Raw genomic sequence first — 26,771 nt, forward strand, 5'->3', positions numbered from 1 at the left:
AGATAGGAAGCTAATTTCCTCGTTATGCCTCATTTTCTAGATGAGTAATCCACGATATCGTAGCAGCGAGGAGGGAATGACCACGCCATTGAATCTGGGGGAGATTACACAAGAGTTTGTTGGGAGAATGCATCGAGCTGTGGAGGGATTGGAAGAACTTGTTGCTAAGGGAGGTGTCCTTTTTCCTACCAATGTCACCGCACTACCGGATCGTGTGGTGAGAGAATCTAAGAAACGAAAGAGGGTTGTTGGTGCTAATGAACTGGATTGTTTGATTTGCAAGAAGTGTCACTTGGGAACATGTTGGATGACTTGAAACATGTTACGGCTGTGGAAAGAAGGGGCACAAGAAGAACAAATGCCCTAGGTTAGGTACACCCATCCTAGTCTGCCCGATGTGCGGGAATGAACATTTGGCGTCGTGTTGTAAGTATGCTTAGCAGCATGTTAGGGGTGGCGGGTTTGGGAAATTTCAAAGGCCCATAGAGCAAACTGGTATGGGGTTTGTTACCCTTGCATTGGAGGCCTGGAGGAAGGATAGGGGGAATGCTTATGATTTATGCAAAAAGGGTGAATATCAAGTCAGTGGGGTAGGTCAGTTTAGTGGACCTCATCCCCGTTGTGTGAAGTGTGGGAGATATCATTCGGGAGTATGTCACTATGGCACCAATGTATGCTACAAGTGTGGTATGAGGGGTCACATTCAGGGAGATTGTCGTTCGTCTCGCCAGAGCATGGACAGGGGTGTGACACAACCATCCAGTTATGCAGTTACTACGTCCACCACGCCTCCCCTAACTCGAGGAACTATAGCACCCGTAGGGGGTGGAGCATCTAGGGGTGGTGTCAAGAGCTCAGGAGGGCCCAACAAGTTTTATGCTATGAGGAGGCGTCAAAAGTTGGAGGCTTCTCCAGATGTGGTTACAGGTATATCGACTGTCCAATCTCATGATGTATATGCCCTTATTGATCCCGGTTCCACTCTGTCATATGTTATTCTTTATGTTGCTATGGAAATTGGGATAAAATCGGAACAACTTTATGAGCCATTCTCTGTATCTACTCTTTGAATGAGACGTATCATTTGTGAAGCCTCTTTATCACAGTGATCTTACTTACAACCTCTTGAGGAATTGAGTGTTATAATTATGTCCTTGAATTGAGTTATAACCCTAAGCTAATACTTCCCACTTGCTCCCCTAAATGCTCAACAAGGGACTATACCTGATGAATTTCTTACAGAACCTTCTGATTCAAATGGATAACACCTGCTCACTTGTACTTGTGCACACACTACCATAATGTTTATCCACAAGGTATCGAATCTAATGTAAGGCAGCCTAGTGCCGAGATCTTTCTTGAGCCAGTCTCTTTCTCCTGTGCACGTGACTTATATGGTTTGAACAGTCACTCTACTCCCTTTTGTGAGCATTATCATAAACCCTTTCCATTGTCTAGTAATGTAAGAGCATATCTTAACACCCATTATATGTGTACATGTTAATTGAAATAGTCACCCGTCCGCATAAAGTTTCTCGGAAATTTGGGATTTCTAACAAATTTGCCATAGGAATATCTAATGTTCGCCCGTCTCAGTATGGCTTTCATGTCCATTTAGATTATTCCGCAGTAAGTAGATCACCTTGTTCCTAGTATTGTAGTTGCCCATGAAGTTCCCTGGTATGGCAGCTTCAGAGTTATTATGGCAGAAACATGTCTAGCTCATAGGAAAATATTCATTCTCTCTAACCCATACATGATTTCATCCCAATATTAAGATGTCCTAGCTACATGGCTTCACTTGGGGGAGGCTGAAAGTTACGTAGCCTTATCACGACCTTTTTCCTCCCCACTTCAGATGGATGTTTCAGATTATAACACATCATGAGCATATTGATTTGAAAGACAAGTTTGTCGTATCTCTAGTCCTCTTATATAGGATCAACTATTGGCAATGGTTAAGCTGCCAGAATGATAATAATCTTACAGGTGTTCAACTTCGTTTTTCAACCTCGTGGGCTTGTGGCAGAGATTCCTTGTGTTAGTTAATGTTGAGGGAATAACGCAACTTCATGTATTTTTGAAATCTCTATCATATTCATCGTGCAAGAATCTTCTCATTTTGAATTAAACTGATCTTCCCTATACTCAAGGAGGCAACTAGTGTCATGTACTTTGCTATTTCTCTTTAAGACTTACAATTACCGAACAAGGAACATAAGGAGTGAAATAATTGTTACTATCACTTTCGTGACTCATCATCTTCCCAGAATAACTGATGCTAATGTTTTATCCTCCAGATCACGCCTCTCATACATCCCATGTCTAAAATGACTCACTAGTTATACATCTTAGGACCATGTACATGGTTCCCACATTATTAATCTGTACTAGTAACTCTATGCCTCATTCGTTAAACCGATGATTTCATCACAATGATTAATCATGGAAGCAATATTGGTGATCACCCTCATGTCTCTTAGAATATAACCTCTTAAAATGCCCTTCTCAGTACAATAATGGATTCTTGAACAATTCCAGCCCAATCTCGAACCTCGTTGTTCCTATTTGTGGTAAATCTATCGAGACTTGTAGGTTCAAACATGTCAAAGAAGAAGCATAATTCCATGATCTAACATATTGGGTAGGAACTCTATAGTCATATTCATTCTAGCACATCATATAATAATGGTTGAAGGTCGCCAAAGGTTTAATTTAGGTGTCTGACGTAGAGATTTAGAGTTGAAGAGAGTGAACGAGTTATTCTCCAGATCTTCTCCATGAAGATACTATGTGAATTGTTAATAAAGGTAAGATAGGTGTAGTTTACATTTGAACCTTATGGAATCTTGAAAGACTTCCCCAAGCTCTGAGTATGATGTATCCTCCATCGTTTTTCTCCATGCAACCGGTGTTTCATATGTCTATGCTCGAAAGGGTAGTTGGGAGTGGTTTATCTGTCATTCTGGTGGAAGCTATGAAAGTGAAGTTAATGGGTAATTGGCTTATGAGAGGTACCTTATTGTCATCCTTGTTAGATAAGTCCAGAAATTGAGATTGCCTCCGTCAAGTGCTATAGCTAAGTCTGTGAGTCGAGGAGGTTTCCTCGATGGCCAAGAGTGTTGTGGAAAGGGAATATTCTTACTCGTTTGTAGAGCCAAATGGCTGTGGTTCATAAGATACTTTATACGTGTTATGGTTTAAATGTGTACAGTTCATGTCAAGATACCACTTCTGTTAATGTAATGCCCTAATGTTGAGATAAGTGTTGTTGATATATACGGTGATGCGGACTTTTTGGGTTGAAGAATGCACTAAGGAGTGGATGAAAAATTTTGGCAGAAGAAGGCAATTCCGCAAGCTGTTTCGCGACCACAGAAATGTTTCGTGAGCCGCATAATCATCGCGGAGTTGAGCAAAAAGTTGTTGAATTTTGAGGGTTATTTCGCGGTCCATTATGCGATCGCATAATTGTTTCGCGGCCTGCACTTCTGTCGCAGAGTTAGCATGAGAAAAATTCGTTGGGCGATTCTATGGCCCATTCTGCGGACTGCAGACTTGTCACAGACTGGTCCAGAGCAGCCCAGTTATTGGGCATTAGTTTCGCGGTCCATTTTGCGGACGGCATACCTGTTATGCGGTCTATTCTGCGACCGCAGACCTGAGTTCGGAGGGTCCATTTTTCTATTTTTATAACCCGACCCCATTTTGATAAATAGCCTTTGGGGCTTATTTTGGGGCGATTACCTGATGATTTTAGAGAGAGATAAGAACATTTTAGAGAGAGGAGAAAACCTAACACTCTAATCATCTAATCTTGCACCAACCTTCAAGAATCAAGGAATCTAATCACTAGGTTATCATCTATCCGGGAAAGTCCTACTTCTAAGCTTTCATGCAAGAGGTTATGTGTCCTAGTATATTATGAGGGTTGGAAATAGGCCATGCATGTGACCATAGGTTGTAGTGTATGGGATTAATGAACCATTTTGGTTAGTTTCTTATTAAAATTGGTTGAGGGAGGAAGGGATTACCATTGTACAGCTTTGTAGTCTATTTTGCATACTAGGTGTTTGACAAAATTCCTAGGAGAGTTACACCATGTGAATCCTTTTAATTATTATCCGATTTTCGCTATCTTCCTATAGATTGTTATTGCTAGAAGTGTTTGGGACGTTGTAGTAACTTAAAGAAAGCTCAAACAAGGTATGTTGGCTAAACTCCTCTTTTAGAATTAAACCCCACAATGGCCTTGTAAGTCTCGTGTTGCTCGTTATAAATTGATTATTCCGAACAAGCCTTGTGTCAAAAGATATATGCGTTCAAATTGTATTACAAACTTTCTTCTTTGTTGAGTTACTATTTGAGAAGGTGATTAAACATGGGCTGTGTGTTAATATGTTATGATTTGAAGCGCGATTCTAATGAAAACTAGCATGTCGAATTGTGTATGAAATCCCATGTGTCTAAGACCCTTAATTTGGTTAGTTGCTCAAATGTGTATCTAAAGTCTTGAATTAAAATTCCTTGTTGTTTATAATCTATAAGGATGCTTGAAAGTGGAAGAAGGGGGTTGGAGATGGAAAGTGTGGCCACCGTGCCAATAATGAGAGTTATACATGTGCCCAAACGTGGCTGTTTTAATAATGCTATGCTTTGTAAGTGTTTCTAATGCGTCTTTAGCTCTTATATATATATATATATATATATATATATATATATATATATATATATATATATATTCATGAGTTGAAATTGTGTATTGCCTTTTTTGGGAAAAGTATTTCAAGATTAAATGATGTGTTACTCGTTTATGCTTCTAACTTGTGCTTTGATTGCCAACCATTTTACTCCATTTCTTGGAAAGGAATTCATTGTGTTTAAAATCTTCATTGCTAATAAACTTAAATTTGTGATTTCCTGAATATTCTATATGTTGATGTTTATGTTGATGATCCTTGAAAGTAAAGAAATGAAAGTGTGAAATATAAGATACACCCACCGTGCCTTGGGATGAGGAATTATAAGTATGGCCAAGAGAGCCAATGAAATTATAATGATGTTGTGAATGGTTGAAGTTACTAACGAGGTTATATATAGTGTGAAAGGTAATCAGGTGAATAAAAAATATATTTGTGCTTTTGTTTCCCTTGTGTGCAAACCAAAAAAAAACAATACTTTTGGGAGTATCATTAGCAAACCAAGGAAGGGTGGGTCATAAGGCCCATACCCGAAACTACACATGTCGGTGTAGGGGTGGATTGCGATTATTCCCCTTGTTTGGGATGAGATTGAGATTTTGGTATGATTGTGGTTATTACCCTTAATTGGGATGAGGTTGATATTAGCTGGAATTGGAAAGTCAACCCACACGGCATATGTGGGAAGGCGTCCTAGCCGATCGGGTGGAGATCAGATGTCATGTTGCGCACATGGTGGTACTACTCTTGGTAACACCGTTCTTTGCACCACATGTAAAACCACATTGTTCGTGGGGAGATGGCCTAGCCGATCGGGCGTGATCGGACTCCGTGCCAAAAAAATGGTGGTATATCGGTGCTAATGATCTCATAACCAAAAATATTGATTATTTTCGTATTTTGAAAATTGATATGTTTTAACAGGGCATTTGGATATTGTTGATTGTGACTTGTTGTTTCTATGGTTTTCCCTTTCTTATATTGGCATTCTATTTTGAAAGTGGACATTTAGCTTTTCATACTAGTACTATTCCATGTTTACTAACGTCCCTTTTGCCGGGGGCGCTGCATCTTCAATGGATGCAGGTGGTTCGTCAGCATGTGATTTTGACCCTCGTTAGTAGTTACTCTCTATTCAGCAGATTTTGGTGAGCCCTACTCTGTTCCGGGCTTCATGTCATCTGACGTTGTACGTTACATTTTGGAGTATAGCCGGGGACTTGTCGCCGGCACATCCATACTACTATTCTGCTATACTTTGAGGCTCCGTAGACAGGTTGTGGGTGGTATATGATGTTGGGAATTAAACTAGTAAGTGTTGGTATTTGGGAGAACATGTTTTCATCATATCAGTAAACTTGTTATACTTTGGAAATCATAAATGAATATCCTTTAGTAATGGAAAAAATTGTGGAACACTTGACTCTTCTCATGTCTATCACCTATACTAGTTCTTATATTGTTAATGGGCAAGGTTAGGTAGAAGGCATCTAACAAGCTTGCTTAACTGGGGTATCTCGGTTGAGCGTCGGTCGTGCTCCCCGAGGTCGGGGCGTGACAATCGCATTTGCGATAAATGGGTTCGTAAATGCGAACCCTGTCCGCTTCGCAAAAGTGACATCTTTGTCGCAATTGCGAGCTACCCAAAGTCCTGATCCACTTCGCAATTGCGAGCCAGGTATCATAATTGCGATAGCTGAGGCCCCCTTACTAAGCTCGCAATTGCGAACCTGGTATTCGCAAATGTGATACCTGAAGCATCAACACATCAGATTCTGCATTTTCAGTTCAAACCTTCCGAAACAAGTTCGAAACTCATCCAATCCCTCGGGGCTCCAAACAAAATATCCACACAAGTCTAAAAATATCATGCGAACTCGCTTGCGCGATAAAAATACAAAAATAACATCTAAATGAATTGAGCACTAAAATGCTTAAGTTTCAAAGAAAATTTCAAAAACTTCTAGAATTACAACTAATCGTCCGAATCCTATCAAATCAATTCCAAATGATACAAAATTTTGTTAAAAAGTTCTAAATAGCATAACAGACCTATTCCAAGTCCCGAAATCAAATTTCGAACTCGATAGCTAAAAGTCAACCTACAGACAATCTTTTCAACTTCAAATTGCCAAATATTGGCAAAACAACATAAATCAATCTACGGACTTTCGAAATCAATTCCGAGAATACACCCAAGTCCGAAATCACGATACAAAGCTATCAGAGCCATCAAAACACCGTTCCAGGGCCATTTTCACAAAAATCAAAATTTGGGTCAACCTTTCTAATTTAGGCTTCTAAGTCAAGAATCAAAGGGTCCGAATCAACCCGAAAGCTTTCCGAAGGAAACTAACCAACCTCGCAAGTCATAAAATCATAAACGTACATGGGTGAAGTATAAAAAAGGGAAATGGGGCACAATTACACAAAATGACTGGTCAGGTCGTTACAATAACATTGGAGAAACAGATAGCACCATCTACCACAAATAGGAAAAACACGGCCAAGTGCAATAAGCAACTTGACATCCCAAGAGCCATCTCGCTCAAACTTCGCCACCATGCCCACGAAAAATCATATTGTATGTGCAAATAGTCAACAGTCTCACAAATCCTCCTAGCATAATAGAGTAACACATGGAACATTTTAGGACATGAATAAGATCAACTTTAGTCAATGGAACACCCCTCAACACTAGCTGCGCGGAGTAAAAAAACCTGATATGATTTAGAACGCACTTTCTGCGCGGAGTAAAAAAACCTGATATGATTTAGAACGCACTTTCTCATTAGGCCTACCAATGGCACCCAAATCAGCTCTGGTCATCCACAAATAGGTAAACAACTTTCCAAAACTCCATAGTAACCTAACCATAACACATACAATCGACCATCATACTCTTAACAGACATTCACAGTCCACAACCAAGGAACAGTCTGCCTCTGGGAACATCCGGTCCTTGAACCTCAAGAATACAGGAATCTCCATATCTGATCCCAACTACACCACTCAAATGACTGACACATCCCTCATACACAATCATCTCATAAGAATAGTGTTGGCGATTGACGAGTATCATTTATATTTCTTGCTTCTATTACCTCGTCGAGGTTAGTTATGATACTTATTGAGTACATGAGGTCTGTTGTATTCATACTACACTTCTGCACCTTGTGTGTAGATCTTGGAACTAAGATGTTATGGATGATGTTAGTCGGCACTAACGATGTACTTGCTTTCCGGATATAGCTACCACTTATCCTTGATAGCTTTAGATTTGTAATATGTTATGTATATTACAAATAGATGTTGTATTTATTTCATACCAGCTTTTTAAATCTAAGTCTTAGTGGCTCATGACTTGTACTACCAGTCCTTGGGATATTGTATGAAAATTCAGTTATTTCATTTGTTGACCACTTTTACTTCATTAGAATAGTGTTGACTGTTATTTGGCATACCTAGCAGGTCAGGTTAGGTGCTATCATGACTAGGTGGATTTTGGGTCATAACAGAACGAGACAACAGGGATACCTTAAAGTCTCCAATAAGCACAAGCACAAGCACGCCTCTCTAGCGATCTGCCCGATAAAAAGTACCTGGATCTGCACAAAATATGCAGAAGCATAATATGAGTACACCATAGTCAATATCCAGTAAGTATCAAGACTAACCTCGGTGAGGTAGTGACGAGGTTCAAGTCATGTGATACTCACTAGTCAAAGAACCTGTGCAGTATATCAAAAGAAAACTGACAATAGAATTTATAATGGAGACAATATCAACAACCTCTTCCGAACATATGAATAACAACTCAAACATGTAAAAGTTAAGCTTGACAAGAAGTCATCAAATAGAAACAAAAATATATGGCACCCCGTTCCCACAATTCGGTCACAATAACAATTGCCACCCATATCGCTCCACCCTGACAATAACAACATCCTGCCTTGTCGCTCCCGCCTGACATAATAACAATATCCCGCCTTGTCGCTCCTGTTTAACAATATCCCGTCTTGCCACTCCTTCCTGAAAAAATAACAATATCCCGCATTGTCGCTCCAGTTTAATATATTTCCATTCACAACAACAACATCAATCATAATCTAATGGTAGAAACCTCATACCAACACCCAACACGTCCACATGTGCCATGATCACAACAATACAACATGCCCATAGTTGTCATCGTGACATAAACTCATAAATGTCCCACACAATGCAAAAAGGACATAACAATAGGGAGTGCGGATGAGTATTCAACATATAGACATGAATACAACTAATTCAAATTAGCAACAACTTCACAAATGCGCAACTTGGCTAATTTAGGAAATAATAATCCTAAAACATGATCTCTAGCATCGGAAAATAACTCAAGTAGCCATCCAAGACGATCACATGTATCACAGATATCTCACAATCAAAACTATGCAATAAAAGCAACCTCGGGTCAAGTTCGATCATTTCATACATTGCTCCCGCATATATACTCGTTACCTCACAAATGCATTGCATTAATTTCATCACAATCAAGCAATTAAATTCCAACCTTAGGGATTATTCCTCCAAAGAAACTTAGGCAAAATACTTACCTCAAATAGACCCAATTCAACCCTAAAAAATAGCCTTTCCCTTAGAAATCAACTCCGCCCGGCTCAAATCTAGCCAAAAATAACTCGATAACATCAAACAATGCAAAATGAATCAATTTCAATTAATAAAGTTACAATCTTTACTCAATTCCCAAAAAGTCAACAAAATTCAATCGCGGGTCTACCAGGACAAAACCCTAGTCAAATAGTAGATCCCAACTATCCATAATCCCACGAGTCAAATTATGTGATTAGGTTTCAAAACCGAGTCCAAATCAACTCTCAAATCTCCAAATTATATTTTTAATAGGTTTTTGCCAAAACCCCCAATTTACACTTATAGATTCATCAATTAAATACTATATCAAAGGTGAAATCAAGGAAAAATAATCAAATCTGAGTAAAAAAGACTTACCCAATCCAAGTGGGTGAAAATCGCCTAAACAATTGCCTCAAACCGAGCTCCCAATCTCAAAATATAAAATAATGAGTCTAAGTCCTGAAATCCCATCTAAAACCCCGGCCGGAGATGTCGCATTTACGACCAGGGATTCGCAATTACGACCACCGTAGTTGCAACCCATGGCTCGCAAATGCAATGCCTGACCAATAAGGGAGAAAGCGCATTTGCGATCAATAGGTTTGGAAATGTGAAGCCGCCTAGCCACAACACAAAGTCACAAATGCGATTAGATGATCGCAAATGCAATCTGCCCAGGCCATGCCCCCTTCGCAATTGCGAGCCTGGCTTTGCAAATGCGAAGCCCGCCACCCCCTGCCCATTTTTGCAATTGCGACTAGGACCTCGCAAGTGCGAACTGGTTTTCGCATTGAGAGACATGCAACACCAGAAAAACTGAACCTCAACCCAAAAATGATCCGAAACACATCCAAAACTCACCCGAGCCCCCAGGGCTCCACACCAAAAATCCACACAAGTCTAGAAACCTTATAATCCGGAACCACGAATCGAACGCCAAAATGCATCAAAAATCATAATGAAACTCAAGAACTTCAAAAATCACAACCAAGCGTCTGATTTCTATCAAACCAATTTGGAATGAGACCAAACTTTGCACACAAGTGTATTGACAAAATGGACCTATTCCAAGTCCCGAAACCATAATCCGAACCCGATATCCACAAAGTTAACTCTCGGTCAAATCTATGAACTTTCTAAACCTTCAAAATGACAACTTTTGGCTAAAAGAGCAAAAACAACCTAGGGACCTCCAAATCCAAATCCGAGCATAATCCAAGTCCAAGATCACCATACGAACCTATAGGAACGAAAAACACATGACTCCGAGACCATTTACATAAAAGTCAAACCTTGGTCAACTCTTCCATCTTAAGCTTATAAAAATGGAACTAGGTTCTCCAAATCAATCCCTGAAACAAAACCAACCATCCCCACAAGTTATATAAGGACAAATACACATACAAGAAGCATCAAATAGGGGAACATGTCTCAAATACATAAAATGACCTGCCAGGTTGTTAAATTCTCATCCTTTTAAACAAACGTTCATCCTCTAACGAGTATAAAAACACACCTGAAGTGCCAAAAAGATGAGGATATCAGCTCCACATATCATGCTCAGTCTCCCAAGTCGCCTCGTCGACTAGTTGACCTCTCTATTAAACCTTCACCGATACAATGCTATTCAACCTCAACTTTTGAACCTGCCCGTCCATAATGGCCACCGGCTCCTCAACATAAGTCAAATCCTTGTCCAATTGCAACAAGCTGAAATCTAACACATGGGATGGATCCTCATAGTACTTCCGAAGCATGAAAACATGAAACACCAGATAAAATCCGGATAAGCTGGGTGGCAAAGCAAGTCTGTAGGCCACCTTACTAACTTGCTCTAGAACCTCAAAAGGACCAATATACCGAGGGCTCAACTTGCCGTTCCTCCCGAACTTCATCACGCGAAACTGTAAGTAGAACCCTGTCACCCACCATGAATGCCACATCACGAGTCTTCCTATCCACATAACTCTTGCATGGACTGTGATGCACAAAGCCGCTCATGAATCAATTTCACCTTCTCCAAAGCATCACGAACCAAGTCAGTGCCCAACAACCTAGACTCCCCAGGCTCAAACCAACCAATAGGAGAACGACAATGCCTCCCATATAAGGCCTCATACAGAGCTATCTAGGTTCTCGACTGGTAGTTGTTGTTGTGGCGAACTTTGCTTATGGTAGAAACTGATCCCACTAGCCCCCAAAATCAATGACACATGCTCGCAACATGTTCTCTAAGATTTGAATAGTATGCTCGTACAACCCACCTTTCTAGGGATAAGATGCCATACTCAGCTCGACCTATATGCCTAACTCATATTGCACGAATCTCCAAAAATATGATGTAAACTAAGTACCTCGATCTAAGGTAATATACACGGGCCCACCATGAAGGCAAACAATCTCTCAAAGATAAATCCGAGCCAGCAGCTGTGAAGTGTAGGTAGTCATGACTGGAATGAAGTGTGCACACTTGGTCCGTCTGTCCACAATGACCCACGCAAGATCAAATCTCCTCAAGGTCCGTGGCATCCCAACCACAAAATCCATAATGATACACTCACACTTCCACTCCGGTATGTTTATACTCTAAAGCAAACCACTAGGTCTCTGATGCACATAGTTAACCTGCTGACAATTCAGACACCGTGCAACATACTCAACAATGTTTTTCTTCATCCTTCTCCACTACTAATACTGCTTTAGGTCATGGTACATCTTCACGGCACCCAGATGAATGGAATATTGCGAACTATTGGCCTCCTCAAGAATCAGCTCCCGCAACCCATCCATATTAGGCACACAAATCCAGCCCTGAAGCCTGAATTCTCTATCATCCTCAATAGTCACCTCCTTAGCATCATCGTGCTACTCTGTGTCCCTAAGTACAAATAAGTGGGAATCATCATACTGACGTGCCTTGATGCGCTCAAAAAAGGACGATCGTGATACAACACAAGTAAGAACCCTACTAGGCTCCAAAATAACTAGCCTCACGAAACTGTTGGCCAATGCCTGAACATCCAAAGCTAACAGTCTCTCCCCAGCTGGAATAAAATTAAGACTACTCACGCTCTCCGTCTTCCTACTCAAGGCTTTGTCCAACATGTTTTCCTTCCCTAGAAGATAAAGAATGGTGATATCATAGTCTTTTAGTAGCTCAAACCACCTCTGTTGCCTCAAGTTCAAATTCTTCTTCTTGAGTAGACATTGAAGTCTTTGGTGATCTGTATACACCTCATAAGATACACCATAAAGATAATGCCTCAAAATCTTGAGCACGTGTACACTAGTGTCACGACCCAATTCCCACCATAGGTCATGATGGCGCCCGACGATGCCGTTAGGCAAGCCAACAGTGAACCTCCAACATAATCATTCATTCTTAAAATTTTAAAATCAGGAATTATATTAAGTAAATGGAATTGAAGTTAGAAACCATGAAAACATGCGTTCCTCCTTACCAAGTCATAGAGTAAAAATAAAACAGAAAGCGAGGTGAGGCTAACATTAAGTACAACCATGAACATCAACTAGAAACCCCTAAAATCCAGTGTCACAGGTGCATGAACAATCTAGCAAAATATACAAATCCACTATAGCTACTGTCTGAAATAAAATAGATATAAATGATAAACATAACAAGAAGGAGACTTCGAGTGCTGCAGATCAAAGCATGGAGAGAAGCTCACCACTAAGTCTCCGGATAGTGCATCTACGTGCTTGAATGACCTCCTGAAGTACCTACCTCAGTACCTGCACAATTAGTGCAGAAGTGTAGTATGAATACGTAAATCAACATATACCCAGTAACTATCTAGTCAAACCTCGAAGAAGTAGTTACGAGGGGTCGACAATGACACTTACTAGTGGTACAATAATTAAAGTACATGAAAATAGATAGGCATGAAACACAACAAGTAGCGATGAAATAAGTAACTGTAACTAACATGATCCTTCAACATAATAATAATAATATGATATCCTCAAATAATATATGCTATATCAAACGAACAAGGAAAACCAAGTATATGTCAAGTCTCAAGTCAAGAAGGAAAATTAATGTGTATTCTGACTCCTATCGAATATTAGGGATGATTGTTTCCGAGGTCATGCGGCCCGATCCATAATAATAGTGTACACTACCTAGGTCGTACGGCCAGATCCATGGGTGCATCTTAAAATATTGCCGAGGTCGTGCGGTCCGATCCATAATGCTACTTCATAGCATTGCCGAGGCATACGACCGGATCCATAAGATTAGAGAAACTTTCCTGAACTACTGATCATGTAAACACAACACGAGGATAGAAATGCAAAGAAAACATGATTTATACCGACAATCAAATATTCCGCCAAAACTCAAGGTAAAGAGGCTCCATCAAAACTTAAATTCTAGTTCAATCTCAATTATAAGTTAAGTAATCAAACAAACAAGTTTAGTTTTAGTACAATTAAGGCATAGTAAAGATCTAAGTCTACCCGGACATAAATATTAATCTAGCTACACACAAACTCTCGTCACCTCGTACGTACGTAGCACCCATAACAAGTAGCACATAAAATTTGGAATACCTATGTGGATAATTTCCTCTTACAAGATTAGGCAAGAGACGTACCTTGCTTCCAAGTATGCTATTCGACTCCCAAAGTCACTAGTTACCACAAAACGGCGCCGAGCAACTCGAAACTAGTCAAAGGACGTGAAAAACAATCAATGTATTATTAAAAACTCATAATTTGACTATTACAGTAATTTCCCAACCCAATTCAGAAAGTCTATAAAAGTCAACCCCGGGCCCAAATGCCCGGATTCCGGAAATATTTGAATATAAATGTTCCCCATGGCATTACATACTCAAATATATAACTTATACCCAATTCCATATTCAATTTTGTGGACAAATTCTATTTTTACTAAACCCTAGGTTCTTCAACAAAAATCCCAAAATTCCACTAATTTCTATGTTAATATCCTTACCTAATCCATGTATTTAACTCATAATTGGTAGAAATCACTTACCTTAGGATACTTGATGAACATTCCCCTCCAAATAGCTCCACAATCGCCCAAGCCAAAATGAAAAATGGGGGAAATGAGCCTAAGTCCCGTAGTAAAAATCATATTCTGCCCAAGTATTACTCTTCGCGATCGGGGGACCCACTTAGCGATCGAGAAGACTAATCTTGCGCCTAGCTGCTGCTTCCTCTACGCGATTGTGAGGACCCAGTCACGAATGTGATGCCTACCTATACTGGCCTATGCGAATGTGATAGAACACTTGTAAATGAGATAGCCAAATGCCTTCGATTCCTCCAGTCGACCTTCCTCTACGCGAACGCAACGCTAAGGATGCAAATGCGTAGGCCACTGACCCTAATGCTCCGTGAACGTGACGCCAAAACCGCGAATGTGAAGCACAAAATGCCCCCAGCCTAAATCCTTCATCACGGATGCGTGCCTCCCATAACGTTCGCGAAGAACAAAAACAGAACGAGCAAAATCTCCCAACTTCAATCGTGCTCCTGGTGGTCCGAAACTCACCCGAGCCACCGGGGACCCCGTCCAATTATACCAACAATTCCACAAACATAATCCGAACCTACTCAAAGTCTCCGAACATATGAAATAACATCAAAATCAAGAATCACACCTCAAAACCAAATTAATCAACTTCTAGACTTCAAATTTCTTCCAACTAACTTCGAATGCGACGAATGATACATAATCAACTCGGAATGACACCAAATATTAGGCACAAGTCACCAATCACTATACGAACATATTTAAAGGATTGGAATCCCAAATGGACATCGATAACACCAAATTCTACTTCAAATCAAACCTAGAAAACTTTAAAACCTTTAAGATGCTAGCTTCCAACAATAAGTGCTGAAACACTACCGGTCCACCCGAAACTCAATTCGAACATACACCTAAGTCCAAAATCACCATAGGAACCTATTGGGACCTTCAAACCCCAATTCTAATGTCGTTTACCCAATGTTTTGACTCAGGTTAAACTTAGCCATCTTAGGCCACTATTATGGAACTAAGTGTTCGGGATTCAACCTGAACCCTCGCTCCTAAGCCCAAAAGCACCATACAGAGCTATTAGAATCATCAAAATTCAAATCCGAGGTCGTTTACATATATTTCCATATCCGGTCCACTTTTCTAATTTAAAATTTTTAATTATGAGACTAAGTGTCCTATTTCACTCCGAGTTCCTTCCGGACTCGAACCAACTAACCCGATATAACATAATATAGCTGAATAACACAAAAAGAAGCAGGAATGGGGAAAACAAGGTTATAACTCTCGAAATGACCGGTTAGGTCGTTACATCCTCCCCCTCTTAAACATCCGTTCGTCCTCGAACGGGTCTAGAAACATACCTGGAGTCTCGAATAGACGTGGATATCTGCTCCGCATCTCTCGCTCGGTCTCCCAAATGGCCTCCTGCACAGGATGACCTCTCCATTGCACCTTCACTGAATCTATATCCTTTGACGTCAACCTTCGAAGTTGCCGATCCAAAATAGCCACCGGCTCCACATCATAAGTCATATCACCCTCCAACTGAACCGTGCTGAAATCCAAAACATGGGACGGATCTCCAATATACTTCTGGAGCATGGAAACATGGAACACTGGATGCACACTCGACAAGCTCGGTGGCAAGGCAAGCTTATAAGCCACCTCCCCTATTCTCTGAAGCACCTCAAAAGGCCCAATGAACCGGGGGCTCAACTTTCCCCTCTTCTCAAACCTCATAACACCCTTCATGGGTGATACCTTCAGCAAAACCTTCTCCCCAACCATAAAAGACACATCACGGACCTTCCTATCCGCGTAGCTCTTCTACCTAGACTGCGCCGTGCGAAGCCGCTCCTGAATAAATTTCACCTTATATAATGCGTCCTGGACCAAGTCTGTACCTAAGAGCCTAGCCTCACCCGGCTCAAACCATCCAACCGGATATCTACACCTCCTCCCACACAAAGCCTCGTACAGAGCCATCTGAATGCTCGACTGATAATTGTTGTTATATGCAAACTCCGCGAGTTGCAGAAACTAGTCCCATGAATGTAGCAATCTCGATGCTGGACTAATAAATGTTGTTATAAGCAAAGCCAAAGGTAAAAATCTATCCCACTGCCTTCCAAAGTTAATCACACATGCTCTAAGCATATCCTCTAGAATCTGAACTGTCTGCTCCGACTGCCTGTCGGTTTGTGGGTAGAAGTCCATGTTGAGATCTACCTAGGTACCCAACTCACTCTGTACTTCTATCCAGAAATACAAAGTGAATTGAGTGCCTCGATATCAAATAATAGAAATAGGCACACCATACAACTGAACGATCTCCTGGATAAAATCTGGGCCAACCTCTCTGAAGTGAATAAGTCATCACCAGAATAAAGTGTGCAGACTTGGTTAGTCTGTCAAAAATGATCCAAACGGCATTAAATTTCCTCAACATTCGCGTTAAAACAACCACGATATCCATAGTGATGCGCTCCCACTTCCATTCCTATATAACCATCTGCTGAAGTAAGCCACCTCACTTCTGGTGCCCATACTTAACCTGTTGGAAATTCAGACATCTTGCCACATACTCAACAATGTCCTTCTTCATCCGCTACCACCAGTAATGCTGCCTCACGACACGATAAATATTTGTAGCACATGGATGAATGGAATTACGCGAACTCTGTGCCTCCTCTAGAATTGTCTCTCTCATGATATCGACATTAGGAACACATAAGAGACCCTGGAGTCACAAAACACCATCATCTCCGATAGTAACCTCCTTGGAATCACCCCGTAGCATCGTCTCTCTAAGAACCAGCAAGTGCGGATCATCATACTGACGTGCCTTGATCCGCTCGAATAAAGAAGACTGGGACACAACCCATGCAAGAAATTGATTGGGCTTTGAAATATCAAACCTCATAAGTCAGTCAGCTAAGGACTCAAAGTCCAAAGCCAGTGGCCTCTCCTCTGCTAAAATGAATGCCAAAGTACACATACTCTCGGCCTTCTGCTCTAGGCATCCGCGACCATATCTGCCCTTGTCCACATGATAAAGGATGGTAATATCATAATCTTTCAATAACTCTAGACACATGCTCTGACTTAGATTATGATCCCTCTGCTTAAATAGATGCTGCATAGAGAAGTTAATGCACCCCCCTAGTCCCCCTCTGGTTGCTACGGACCAAGACTTAGATATGAGGAGTATAGTACAGTTGTTAACTTGGTTGATGGCCTCTCAGGCCCAACGTCAGGCCCCTGCCACTTCAGATAAAGCAGTCAGTATGAGAGTACGAGATTTCATAAATTTGAACCCCCCGTTATTCATAGGAACAAACCCAAATGAAGATCCTCAGAACCTTTTAGATCAAATGTAGCAGACTTTACGAGTGCTGCATGCTACTAATACTGAGGCCGTAGAGCTTGCCTCTTGCAAGTTGAGGGATATAACAGTTGTGTGGTATGAGACTAGGGAATAATCTAGGGGACCTCTTGCCCGAGTGATAGGATGGAGGGAATTTTCTAAGGCATTCTTGCAATAGTATTTGCTCATTAGAATCTGCTGAGATGGACAAGATAGATTCTTGCAATTGGAGCAAGGTAATATGAGTGTCCGGGAGTACAACATGCAATTTAACTCTTTTTTATGTATGCTCCATCGATGGTGGCTGAGATGAGTGTCCGAGTACACCGATTTGTGGCCGGTTTGGGGTCACATATGATAAACGAATGTACCACTGCTTCCCTGAACCCGATTATGGATATTGCTCATATTCACGCCTATGCACAGAACTTGGAGGATCTTAAGAGGCTACAACAAGCTGCTTGAGAACACGATCAGGGTCAATCTAAGAGGGCCTGGTTCACTGGAGATATGGAAGAGCTTCGTGGCGGGTTTAGGTCCTCTTTTCCTCGGTGGCTAGCGTGTCTTCATAGTCCCAGGGTCAGTATCGAGAACGGACCACCTATTCAGTTAGGGCCAAAACTTCCAAGGGAAAAGTTCATAGAGTAATGGGGATCCAAGCAGGACGAGACCCCGAATGCCACATTATGGCCGATATGGTAGGAATCATTTTGGACATTGCCGCCAGGGTTTGGATTTATGTTATTATTGTGGGAAGCCTAGTCACATCATGCGCTTTTGCCCATTAAGGAATGTGGGCGGCATGATGCCGCCATCAGGATCAGCAACATCTTCTTCATCGACAACACATCCTCGTGAGTAAGGTGTACGACCGGTGATGAGAAGTGGTAGTGGTAGAGGTGGAATGTCCAGCCCAGGTGGGAAACAACCGAATCGCATCGATGCGTTGTCAGGTAATCAAAATTTAGAGACTTCACCAGATATGGTCACAGGTATATTATCCGTGTTTTCCATTAGTGTGTATTCTTTGATTGATCCAGATTCTACAATGTCGTATATTACTCCAATTGTTGCTAGTAAATATGGTAAAGTACCTGAGTTGTTACGATAACCATTTAAAGTGTCCACACCGGTGAGCGAGTTCGTGGTAGTTAGGCGGGTTTATTAAGGGTGTGATGTGATGATTCATGATTGCCATAGCATGGCTGATTTGAATGAGTTAGAAATGGTATAACTTGATGTTATTATGGGAATGGATTGGCTGGCCTCTTGTTATGCTATGGTGGATTGCTGTAAGAAAGTTATTTGCTTAAACTTTATGGAAGAGCCCGTTATTGAATGGAAGAGAGATGTTGAAGCACCAAAAGGGAAGTTTATTTCTTACCGTAAGGCTTGTAAATCAGAAAAGGATATTTTTACCATTTGGTGCGAGTGCAAGATGCGGACACGAAGCCTCCCATCCTTAAGTCGGTTCCGATTGTTAGTGAATTTCCCTATGTGTTCCCTGATGAGCTCCCAGGTATTCCACCGGAGAAGAGGGATATTGAGTTTGCCATCGATGTACCACCTAACACACAGTCGATATCAGTTCCCCTATACAAGATGGGTCATGTCGAGTTGAAGGAACTAAAAGACCAGCCGAAGGATCTACTTGATAAGGGTTTTATCCGACCCATTACTTCCCCGTGGGGAGCCCCGGTTCTATTTGTTCGAAAGAAAGATGGTTTGTTAAGGATGTGCATAGATTATCGAAAGCTGAATAGGGTGACCATCAAGAACAAGTATCCGCTTCCAAGGATCGACGATTTGTTTGATCAATCACAAGGTGCTAAGTACTTTTCAAAGATAGACCTCATATCTTGATATCATCAATTAAGGATCCAAGAGGAAGATATTCCAAAGATAGCCTTTCATACCAGATATGGCCATTACGAATTTCTTGTTATGTCTTTTGGCTTAACCAATGCACCAACAACCTTAATGGATCTGATGAATCGAGTATTCAGGTTGTTCTTGGAAATCTTTGTGATTGTGTTTGTTGATGATATTTTGGTGTACTCTCGAAAGGAGGGAGAGCACACAGAGCATTTGCAAACGGTTCTATGCACCCTTCGGGATCACAAGCTGTATGCAAAAGTTTCCAAGTGCGAGTTATGGCTAGGCTCGGTGGCCTTTCTTGGCCATATAATATCAGGAGAAGGAATCAAAGTTGACGGTCAAAAAAGGTACGCAGCTTCTTGGGCTTGGCCGATTACTATCGATGTTGGTGGAAACGTTCTCATCTATAGCTACTCCATTAACAAAGTTGACGCATAAGGCAGCAAAATTCTAGTGGACCAATGGTTAGAGAAGAGCTTCCAGGAGTTAAAGGATAGGTTAACCATGGCACCAGTTCAAGCTCTTCCTGAAGGACCTGAAGGCTATGTAATATATTGTGATTCCTGTAGAGTGGGATTGGGTAGCGTACTGATGCAACATGGTAAGGTCATTGCCTATGCTTCAAGGCAGCGGAGAAAGCATGAGCAGAATTACCCGACCCAATGATCTGGAGCTAGCAACCGTTGTTCTTGCCCTAAAGATATGGCGTCACTATCTACACGGAGTTCTGATCGACATATTCCCTGATCATAAGAGATTGCAGTACAAATTAAAGCAACAAGAGTTGAATTTGAGGCAACGAAGGTGGCTCGAATTGTTGAAGGACTATGATATGGATATTTTATATCAACCCGGGAAGGCAAACATGGTGGCTGATGCACTAAGTCGGAAGTCTATAGGCAGTTTACGGCATGTGGAGGAGCAGAAGTTGAAGATGACTAAAGACTTGTAGTGGTTGGCAAACCTATGTGTACGATTACTTGATACCGACAGAGGAGGAGTCACAGTTCGGAATACTACTGAGTCCTCGTTAGTAGCTGAAGTAAAAGCACGGCAGATTGATGATCCACCCTTGGTGAAGATAAGAGGAATAATCCCCTTTCAAAAGAAGCAAGTGTTCGAGTTATCTGAGGATGGGGTCCTTAGATACAAGGATCCGGTATCTATACCTGATGTTGGAGGACTCCGAGAGAAGATTATGGCAAAGATTCATCATTCCCGACATTCTGTTCATCCGTGGTCAACCAAGATGTACCACAATCTTCGACAACTATAATAGCGGAACAGCCTGAAGAGGGACATTACTGGATACATCACTCAGTGTCCAAATTGCCAACAAGTTAAGGTTGAACATCAGAAACCGGGATGGTTGTGGCAAAACATGGAAATTCCAACTTGGAAATGGGAAGTAAGCAATATTGATTTCGTTACCGGACTACCACGATCATGCCAAGGATCTGATTCCATATGGTTCATCGTGGATCGACTCACCAAGTAAGCTTATTTCCTACCAGTAAAGACTACTTTCTTGGCTGAAGATTTTGCTATGTTGTATATTAAGGAAATAGTTCAACTTCATGGGGTTCCGATTTCCATTATATCAGACAGAGGTGCTCAGTTTACAACCAAGTTTTGGAAATCTTTTAGTTGTTTGCTTGAGAGTACTGCTTAGACCCTTAGAAGCCTACTCTGATTGAAACTTTGCATGCATCATATTAAACCTAGGATGAATTAAATACCCGTGGTGTATTAAATCCGTTTGGATAAACCTTGTCCAAAGTCCAAAGGGATCTCTCCAATCCCAAAGGATACATTCATACTATGTGCATTACTTGGAGAAATGTGCCAGCATGTTGACTATTATCGCTTAATTAATCAAATCAGAAGGGGGTAGGGCTAACTCTTTTCTTTAATTCTAAAAATGAAGCACACCATCCCTAAGTTCGGCATGGTCCAAAGCATTCCATACAAGTTGATCGATCGGTGCAACAATCTCCCTCAGTATGATAGGAATCATGTAAGAAGGATATTGGGCAACTTGCCATCCTTGATGGACGTTAAGCCATGCAGAGAGCTAATTGAGGCTGCTATTATGTTATGGGACGAGAAAATAGTCGTATTTTGATTCAGAAACTTGGAGATGACCCTACTATTAGAGGAAATTAGAGCTTTTGCTAGAATCCCTTGGGATAGTCTTGGTCTGTTGGTACCTGAAAACTGAACGCCCTGCGATTTTTGAAAAGTTTTGGGATCAAGAAGAACGATGAATATGCTGTTTGAAGAAGTCCTACATTTATTTTGATTTTCTGTATGAACATTATGGACATAGAAAATCAAATCAGTTGTTTCATGAAGAATTGGCCATCATTTCCATTGGGTTGATTCATCGTAGGGTTTATGCTTTCATTATATGTTTCTTGGGGTTGCTGATCTTCTTGATGCAAGGAGGAATAATCCATACCCGACTGGCCATGGTAGCCGTAACCATGATGGAGGGAATTGAGGGACAGACCTATACTATTGTCCCTATCATATTGGAAGAATTATACTAAGCTCTAGACCGATGCAAGCATGGGGCAGGTTACTTTAAAAAGAGCAACCTTCTGTTGCAAATATGGTTGATAGAGCACCTCCAGAGAGGTGACTACCGCCAAGCATTTCTTCGCAGGCCGGTAAATGACTATATTGCTAGCCACCACCCAAAGAAGATGGCCTTTGCTCCTAAAAGATTCGCAAGGCCTACAGATGCAAAAGTATGGGTGCACCTCTTCTGCAATTTGACCGAGAAAAGGGTACGGTAGATGTTCGAGTGGTTTCCAAGCAAAGAGTTCATAATCCGATCCAAGAAGGCTACTCAACTGTTGTTGATAGGTTTGCAAGGTATTTACCCTATGCTCCGATAAGAGTAATGACGCAAGATGGAAGAAAGTAAGTTATACTACAAGTATCCAACATGACACAATACAAGACAAATTTTAAGGGGGACATCATACCCTTCAAGTTTGAAGCCAAACATATGTGGAATCAGAATATCAGTATGGAAGAAGATACCATAAAGCCCGATAGGTATCATGACGGATACATGTACTATTACTAAAGGAAAGATCATAAATGAAGAGACCGAAGCGCAGGTGAGGGCCTTCGGATCCGAAGCCAAGCATATGGAGCAACACAAGACAAACATGGAAGCTATAAGAAAATGGAGACAGATAGAAAACAAAGCGACAGAAAGGTTGGAAAATGTGGAGCAGGGATTGATGGAGTTAGAGTTGAATATGAGCAAGAGATTCTAGGACTGCCAGGGTATGTGATACGATGAAGGTGAAAAACTGGCTATGGCTTTCCTAATGATTGACATGTTCGACCTCAGGAACATGATCGAAGGAGCAAAGAAGACAAGACATGGAGGAGGGCCATATGGGACCAAGTAGAATAGGAAATTTCATATATGAAATGAGACTTTAAAATGATTATTTTTTTAGCATTAGATTTTGTTTTAGAATTGATGTAATAATACTAGTGATTCTATTTCAATTTAGTAATAGAAGGATTTGATTTATTTCACACTAATGGAATGAGACAATGTTGAAACAAATTTTGCCAAGTTTACTTGTCACTTAGGCCTACCTCGGGCACAACGAAGTCCCCAAATTAGTATGCGGGTTATTGAATGCTTTATGTGGTATATCTTTAAATACCACAAGGCTCTTTTCATTTTTACCTTACTGGCCTGGCTACCTTTTATTTTTCTTCCTTTTTGATTATTCCCATTCACAAAGGTTGGTTCGTTCACTCTGACAACATCAACATACCATACAAGATCTAGAGGTCCTCTCCCTTCCCTCCCTCCTCCCCCTCACAGCAAAATCAAAAGCAAAGGTAAATGAAAAATGGATAACTTGAGTGAAAATGGGAAAGACAACGCTCCTTTCACAGAGAATGTAGAAACCTCAAACAAGAGAAGCACACTAGGGCAGCACGAGCTGGTTTTGTATTTGGAAAAAAAGATTGAAGAATTACAAGGAAAGTTAGAGCAGGTCCGTAACCTCGCCAACCTTTCCGTCACCCTAAACGTCCTTGATATCAACCATCAAAATACCAAAACTCAAAATTCTCCACAAGCCTAGAATCCACAACCTCAAGCTCTACAAAATTTCCCTATCACTCAGCAGTACCACAACTCCACACTTCCATAAAACTCGAACCCTTCACCACTTCAGGTTCCACATAAACACCACCATAATACAACGCAATACCCACAAACCGCTACCTACCCCTCTCCTCAAAATACACCGCAACCTACCCATGATCCACCACAAGCATATATAAATGATCATCCATACCCCCAAGTCCCCGGCACCCACCAAATCAAACCCATATACGTGGAAACATTACAATATACACCCCAACAAACTCTATACACACCCAAATCCACTTAAAAGGACCTGATAATTAAGAACATGGCCAAAGAGTTGAAGAAGCAATCTGGAAGGGTCCAGAGTGTCGAAGGAGGAAACGATATTGAAGGATTGAGCTACGAAGATTTATGCATTCAACCGATGTAGAATTTACCGAGGATTACAAAACTTTGAAGTTTGATATGTTTGATGGTACTGATGATCCCAAAGAACACTTGAGAACTTATTATTACAAGCTCGTAGGCATGGGTAAAAATGAGCAAATTTGAATGAAGTTATTTATGTGAAGCCTTACAGGAGACGCCTTGTCATGGTAAATCAGTCAAAACTTGAAGAAATGGTCCAGTTGGGTGAATATGGTGTTAGATTTTATGGACAAGTTTAGGTTCAACATGGAGAATGCACTAGATATGTTCTACATTCAAAATCTCAAGAAGAAATCCATGGAAACCTTTCGTGAGTATGCTACCCGTTGGAGATCTGAAGCCGCTAAGGAAAGGCCACCACTAGAGGAAGAACATATGAATAAGTTCTTCGTGCGAACTGAGGACCCACAATACTGTAAAAGGTTGATGCTCATAGAAAACCACAAATTCTCTAACATCATTAAGCTAGGGGAAAGAATTGAAGAAGGTATCAAGAGTGGCATGGTCACCAATTTCGAAGCTCTGTGGGCTACTAATAAAGCTTTATAGTCTGGAGGAATCTCGAAGAAGAAGCAAGTGGGTGCATGATGGTAGCCCAAGGGCCAAAATCTCTACTCACCTAGCAAACACCCCCACCAGTATATCATCCCTCATCCCCAAAATACCATTATCCTTCTACCACGTACCATACCTATAATACCCAACCAACATACTACCACTCACCCCCGCTTGAACGATAGAACTACCCTAAACCCTAAGCCAACTTTGACCGCAGACCTCCCAATCAATACACCCCTCTCGCTGAACAAATATCCCAATTGTATGAGAGAATGAAACCCCCCGGTTACATCAACCCTTTCTCCACAGCTGCAACCCAAAATTCAGCTTAGTGGATCAGCCCCAACAAATCCTATGCCTATAACTCTAGCATGAAAGTGCACGCCATTGAGGAACGTCGCATGTTGAAGGATAAGGCTCAAACGCTGATTGATACTAAAGTAATACAGTTGAAGGAATCTACACCTAATGTCCCCGACAACCCCCTTCCCGACCCTAGGGGTGAGGGAGTAAGCATGACTGAGACTGATGAGGAATGGGACAAGGAAGGATCCATTGGTCTTATTCGAGGGGGAGACACTGTTGTGGCATCCCCTGTTATGCCCTCACCAGTTGTGGTGCAGGCCAAGGTACGGTTTGAAGTCAAAGTGGCTATACCTAGGGCACCATTCACTATGATGGCAGCTACATCACCGGATTATCAATCTAATGCTGTTCCATGGGACTATGTGGCTGAAGCAAGAAGAAAGGGAAAGGCCATGACGAAAGCTGGTGCCGCTCAAGGAATAACTAGAACATAAAGAGTGTACACATTGGAGAATCTTGCCCAAGGACAGTCAAGTAAGGAAACTGCATCAAAACCACCCGTTACAGAAACATGTACTGATGATTTGTGGAGGAAAGTACTAGCTAAGGAATATTCTGTTGTTGATCGCTTGACAAAACTCCCGCACATATATCCATCATGTCACTACTATAGAATTCTGACGCGCACAAAAAATTCCTTGATGAAGGTGTTGAGTGATGCCTATGTTATTGGCATCACAAGTGGAGTAATGGCAAACATTGTGGGACAAATACTGAAAACACACAAGATTAGTTTCTATGAAGATTAGTTACCACCGGAAGGTTTGAGTCATAATCGGGCATTGCATAGTACTGTGCAATATGAAAATAAATTCATCGCTTGGGTCTTGATCAATGGAGGTTCGAGTCTGAATATATGCCTTCTGACCACTTTGAGGAGGCTGGCTATAGGTATACCTAAAATATGGCAAGGAAGCATGAATATGAAAGCATTTGACTGGTCATAGAGAGTTACAATTGGAGAAATTGATTAGAGTTTGAATATAGGCCCAACTGCGTTCGATGTCGAGTTTCAGGTAATAGACATCTCTACCACTTACAACCTTCTATTGGGATTACCGTGGATGCACATGGCCGGGGCTGTTATTTATACTCTACATCAATTCAAGTAGAATCACCAGGAGGTGGTCGTTCATGGAGATGACAACAATCCTGTTTAAACTAGACACACTATACTAGCAGTTAAAGGCAAAAGGAAGCTAGGAATGTAGACATTCCAAAGAATTGAATGGGTGAACATAGTTGAGAAAGGACGATGGTGGAGTGACAAAGTGTTGAGCATGTTGCTTTGGCTAGAGTACGAGCCAGGCCGAGGTCTTGGCCCTAAGCTTTAGGGGATAATAGAGCCAATACGATCACTGACCCAGAATACCACCTTTGGTCTTGGGTATGAATACCCCGTGCAGGAATATCAGGAATTGTTGCTTCCATGGAACAATTTCTAGTATCTATTGCTTAAACCCATACTATCGTTGTACCAGACATTCTACAAGGCCGAAGTTATCTGAGGAACCAAAGAAGAAGAGATTCTAGCTGTCATAGGATGTTTGTTCCTGACTAAAGAAGACATAGATTGCAACGAGATTTTGGGAGAGGAGGTGGAGGATCTCACCATCAAGATGGTAGGAGATGGAACTGTTCCAGGGAATTGGATTTCTACACCAT

General features: G+C 41.3%; 1 protein-coding gene across 1 annotated transcript; it reads left to right on the forward strand.

Annotated features, from left to right (window-relative positions):
* Positions 1-497: 497 nt before the first annotated feature.
* Positions 498-1,070, forward strand: LOC138902866 (uncharacterized). The gene has a single exon (XM_070190767.1). The coding sequence runs from the start codon at positions 498-500 to the stop codon at positions 1,068-1,070; it is 573 nt and encodes a 190-aa protein (XP_070046868.1).
* Positions 1,071-26,771: the final 25,701 nt, after the last annotated feature.

Source organism: Nicotiana tomentosiformis, chromosome 12 (assembly GCF_000390325.3).
Source record: "Nicotiana tomentosiformis chromosome 12, ASM39032v3, whole genome shotgun sequence".
NCBI classification, from domain to species: Eukaryota; Viridiplantae; Streptophyta; class Magnoliopsida; order Solanales; family Solanaceae; genus Nicotiana; species Nicotiana tomentosiformis.